The sequence below is a fragment of the Gavialis gangeticus genome, unplaced genomic scaffold (genome assembly GCF_001723915.1).
Source record: "Gavialis gangeticus isolate Ggan-Ray unplaced genomic scaffold, GavGan_comp1, whole genome shotgun sequence".
Lineage (NCBI taxonomy): Eukaryota > Metazoa > Chordata > Crocodylia > Gavialidae > Gavialis > Gavialis gangeticus.
Genome location: NW_017728992.1, coordinates 96,369,694 through 96,375,096, shown reverse-complemented (window position 1 = coordinate 96,375,096; position 5,403 = coordinate 96,369,694). Strand labels below are relative to the sequence as shown.

General features: G+C 40.2%; 1 protein-coding gene across 2 annotated transcripts in view; it reads left to right on the top strand.

Moving 5' to 3' along the window:
- SMCHD1 (structural maintenance of chromosomes flexible hinge domain containing 1) overlaps positions 1 to 5,403 on the top strand; it is a 188,403-nt gene that overhangs the window by 53,789 nt on the left and 129,211 nt on the right. For both annotated transcript variants that reach the window (XM_019525875.1, XM_019525868.1), the window contains 2 exons: positions 4,451 to 4,533; positions 4,628 to 4,758. In XM_019525875.1, the coding sequence (XP_019381420.1) occupies positions 4,451 to 4,533; positions 4,628 to 4,758 (214 nt within the window). The remainder of the gene's footprint in view (positions 1 to 4,450; positions 4,534 to 4,627; positions 4,759 to 5,403) is intronic.

Here is a 5,403-nt window from a genome sequence, read left to right as displayed (position 1 = left end):
TGGCACTGAGGTACTGTAGTATCAGGCTAGCACTGGGAGGGCCAGATTTATGGTAATGCTTATTGTTTTCAGTCCCCCCCTCAGTACCCCAGTTGTAATGGGGTATCTGGAGTACACACACAAACCGAGCTGTACCGAGCTATGGTGTCACCATGGCTTGAAACACTGACTCTGCTGGGGTCAGCCTTGTGAGCTATATGGTAAACCATGAGCTTTTTGGCTTTGGAGTAAAATAATGCATAGTTCATACTATATGCAAGTAGGTACAGAAGTACTGCTTAAAATTGTGTTTATGGAGTACTTGTGCTAAAAGTTGGAGCAGTTTAAAAAAACCCAAGTGTGTCAATTCTTGACTAAATAAATTACTGCGGGCCTGTTTATTTCCAGGGTGATGTTTTCAGATCTGCCCCTCACTTCCATGTGCTCAGGAAGAGCAGGGTCTGATAGTAAGAATGGGGAAGATGTTGGAGGAACAGAGTAAGGGGGCCACCTAACCCTTCAGACTTCTTTTCTCTGCTGTAGCAATGAGAAAGGGACATAGTCAAGGCAAACCTCCAATAATTAGATTATATGCCTGGAAAATTGTAACAAGTTTATAAATTTTGCATATATAGAATCTAATTATGGAGGCTCATCTTCTATTCAGGGCAGTCTTTTATTTGAGTAATTATAGTAATTTTGATTTACATTATTCAAATATATGTCCACATTTTTAATTGAACTGTGCAAAAGTCTTTTATGTTGTGGCAGTGAGTTTCACAGGTTGGTTGTACATGGTATAAAAGAATTTCTTGTGCCAGTTTTACACGTGCTTTCCTTCAGTTAAATGAAATTTCTTCTCGAGTGTGTGTAAGCATGGATTTACTATAGGGGTGGAGGGGGTGTGTGTGCATGTGTTTGCATGATATTTGATCCTGCTATTCAAAAGATTTTCTTAGGACAGTCATGAACCTTGTGACCCTTTGTGTTTCCATGCAAAGGGCTAGAGAGGGAAGTAGCCACAACATTTTTTCTGTCCCCTCCTAGCACTTGGTTCAGTCTTGTGCTACAGGAGAGTGTGACCTGCTACTGTTTGTTTTAATTTGTAAAATTAGTACTTTTTTTGCTAGTCTAAAAAAAAAAAAAGTGGAAGGAGTGTTTTTTGCGCTTCATGTTAGCCACCAAACTAAACTGTGAGAAACTCTCGCTTGACCCTACTCTTCCAACATCATTTTGTAGGATGGGTTAAGACGTATCCTGTTTATTCTCCACCAGACAACAAATACCTCATGCTGAGTCATTGATGAATACCTTGAGCTTTGATGTAAATTTCCCTTGTGTTTCTAAGTCATGCATCTTTTCATACAAACATGACATTATATGTCAGTCTTCAGACTAGCAGCAGCCTCAGGTGTTTTAACGTGCTCTGCTTCCCTGAAAAACATGCGAGCAACAGGGTCCTAATGCGATGTCATGTCCATGTAACGCTGTCACCCTTCATCCACTAGTTCAAAGTGTTATCCCATACACTTGGGATGTTGTGCATAACAGCCATCCAGGATATTACGGTCGTGTCAAGATCAGGGTAGGGATCACATGCTGGATCCCTTGTGAGCCAGCATCCAGATAGAGGTTTGGGTCCAACTTCCTTCTCATCTTCTGTGCATGTGCTGGAGACCGGTTTCCACCAGTAGGTGTCTGAACTCTTTCCCCCTCACTGTTCTCTGGGAGCCAGTATTTGGGAATGTCTAACACCTTTTTGTGGGTAGCTGAAAACCAACACCATGGAAGCATCTATTAAGCACACAGGAGTGAAGAGTTGCTATATGCCCTCATTGTGCCTGTCCAGCTTACAGACATGGATACTGGATAAAAGAACACCACCCAGAATTAACGGAGTGATTCGCATCTTTTAAAACTACTGTTTTAGTCTACATTCATCTCTCTGGCATTATTATTATTCTGCTGACATTAGCATGAGTTGAATGCACCACTTCATGTCTCTCTGGAAACCTATATCTAGTCAAAAGGTCAACATTTCTAGGTGCTTTAGTGTCCACCTGTTTACTAGAATTGTCCTGAAAGTTGGTGCTTGTCTGCATTACAGGCCTTCTGCTAGCATAGTAGGTGCTCTAGGGAAGCTGTTTGTCTTATAGCTCAGAAAACAAAGGATTACCTTTCACCAGGACTATGGTAGTGGTGAAATGATGGATTCGAACACAGCTGTTTTAGCGAGTAGAGAATGCCGTTTAAGAGCACAGTGGATCAGTTTGCATATGGAAGATGCACCTTCAGTGCTGTTCAGTTTAGGTGAGCAGCTGGAGGACTGATGCCAGGAGGGGATGAAGAAGGCCTTGTTGTTTGAGAAACTGTCTTGGAAAGTCTTAGAGTTTCAACTCTAAAGAGACACTTACGGAGAGGCAGAGGTGGCTGGATGTAGTATGGTTTTCATGGAGTCTGTTTAGGTTTTGCCTAGGCATTCTGACATGAAGACTTTGTCCTCTGTTTCAGTTAACAAATAAATGTTTTATTTTAGAGAGCCTGCCCACGTAGTGTATGTTACATCCAGTTGTACTCCTTCATTAGAGAGGTGACTCGCCCACCCACAGGAGTTGAGCCACTTGAGGCTTGCTTCTGAGGCCTATAGTGAGAACCGCAGGATGCTATTATGTGAAAACCTGGCTTCAGTCTGAAGAGCTCAGAGCTTGCCCTTTCCATAGCCTGTGTTTGAGCTGTCTTCTGACTTTTAGAGACAGTACAAATGTTGAACCTCAAGCCAAGAGCCCATCTGTGATGCCATCACCTTCACCAGGAGAGTGAGCAAACTTCAGGCATCAATGGCAGATTTCCCACATGCTACTGAAAAAGCAAGATGGTCTTGCTGGAACGAAAAGTCATTCCCAAGGTGCTTGTGTGGTCTGAGTTGCATTTAAATTAACCATGAACTGTGTTTTAAAAATAGTGCTGCACAAAAGGGGAGGCCCTGAGTGCACTTGTCATATATTAACAGAATCAAATAATGTATACCGTTACCATACAGATTCCTGGTTATAGCAGGCCACTTTAAGGCCGTTCTATTTTACTACAAAGGCTTCTAAAATGGGATAACACTTTGAGGCTTACTCTGTTGCCAGCTAGCAGGTGTACTTTTCCACACTGTGGCTAACTTCTAAAACCTACGTGTATCTGAAATCTGCAAAGCAGGTACAAAAAAGCCATGCACTCAGTTTCATCAAGCTCTGAACTCAGCTGTTAGATTAGCTGTGAACTTTGAGAAAGTAATACTTGAACTTCAAGATAGATGCAACCAATTGTTCATCATTTACACCATTCTTGGGAGGATGTAGCTTGCCAGATACTTGCATCTGCATCCATACTAACATACACTTGGAAGAAAAATGGTTGCTTGCCATGGAGTAATTTCGTTCCTTGAGGTGTTTTAGGCATTGCAGGTCGAATGAGAGGCCCTCTGTTGTGTGTCAACAGCAGTCACAGGCTTCACATTTTCAGAAACACTAAGAAAGGTTTTGGTCTTCCCATCTTCATGGGCAACGAGGAAAAGGCAGAATACATGCGTTACCACAGCCATAAATAGTCGAACGAATCTGAGTTTGCATGCGTGTCCCATCTTCATTAAGGTAAACAGTTTAACACTCTTTAGACTCCTAGAAGAAAACATTTTTCCAGATTTCTTAATATTATACTTCACCATAGTCCGGTCATCTCTTTTGTGATTCTCTCTTGAGCGTAGATTACCTACACTTAATCTGGGTTAGGGTACACCATAGCACTCAATTATTTATCCATTTCTTTAGACACCAGAATTTTTTGGCTATTACAACTGTTGCTGCGTACTGAACAGCTGCTTTCTATTTCTTGGTTCCATGTCCACAGATTTTAATGTTGGTTAGAATCTAGCGAAGTTGTAATAGAGGACTTTGGATTGTTTGTCCCTGTCTACATTTCATTGCATTTAGCCAGAAATGTCACTGTGCTCCTGCAGTTTTCTTCACATTCCTGCGTGGTCTTAACTAAACTAGATAACTTTTTGTCTTGTATAAATCTTGTCATCCTTGCTCTTTAAATACGGCAACTTTAATACACATATCTGAAATGCATTCCTAGTTGCAGTAGCTCTGCCATGATGTGTTCCACCAGTGAACATGGGAGAACAGATTCCTGGTAAATAACATAAATGCAAACATAACTCAGCAGTATTCCTAAACATGCATGGTGCTCATACTGTAATCAGGATTCTCTGCAATCAGTAATACACATGAGTAGCTCTTCAATCAGAAGATAGTGGATCAAATATTTTCACTGTTAAAGCTGTACATTTTACATCTTTAGCAAGAGAGTTTAATAAACTCAGTCATGCCCAGAAAACACTAGTTTTCAACTGCTACTTCTAGAGGACAAAAAATACTAGTAACTTCTCTCTCTCTCTCTTTTTTTTTTTTTTTTAAAAAAGCATTTGCCCTTGCTGAGTTGATTGACAATTCTTTGTCAGCTACTTCCCGAAATACTGATATTCGGAGCATACAGATAAAATTGGTAAGATATATAATATGCAAGATATCCTACTCTTTCTGATATATTTTTGCATGTTCTATTTTTGAGTTTGTTTGTTTTTTTACCCCTCAAACAGTTATTTGATGAATCCCAAGGAAGATCAGCTGTTGCTGTGATTGATAATGGAAGAGGAATGACTTCTAAACAGCTTAACAACTGGGCTGTGTATAGATTGTCAAAATTTACAAGACAAGGTGATTTTGAAAGGTCAGAAAGCCTTTTCATTGTTCTTCACAAAATAGAAAAAGTTACAGATTGTGAATTTACAGAAGACGATTGAGAAGTTCATGTTCTGATATTTTACACTTCCTTTTTCTTTTCAGACTTGGTATAAGCCATACATATTCCCTAAAAACATACTCAAATATCCACCTAATTCTCTGGTACTGCAAAAGGTTAAAACTAAATATTTATTTCCTAACTAAATTAATACCACACAGAAGGAGAAAGGGGAGAACATTTTGGACTCTCGCCTTTCCCTGGCTGCCTTGTTTTAGTCTTGTCTCAATCCAGTTAATAGCATTCTTTCTGTATGGGTTCTTCGCAGGCACATTGTCTATTAACTGAATGGATTCCATTTATTCGTTATGTAAGTGGTTAACATCTGTCACTTGTTTGTCAGAGAAATATGCAGGGGAATGCTTTTATTTAGGAATTTAAGTAATTTTACATGTATACCTATGGAGAGAGAGAGACCTCCTTCCTTAGGGAAGGAGGGGGTGGAGCCATAGTGTCAACCTTCTCACAGTCACAGCTTCTACAGTCAGGATCCCCAGTAGTCAGCATTCAAGTTTTGATTCTGGAAGAATCCTTTTTTTCTTCGTTTTCCTTTCCCAAAACGGGAGCATGTTT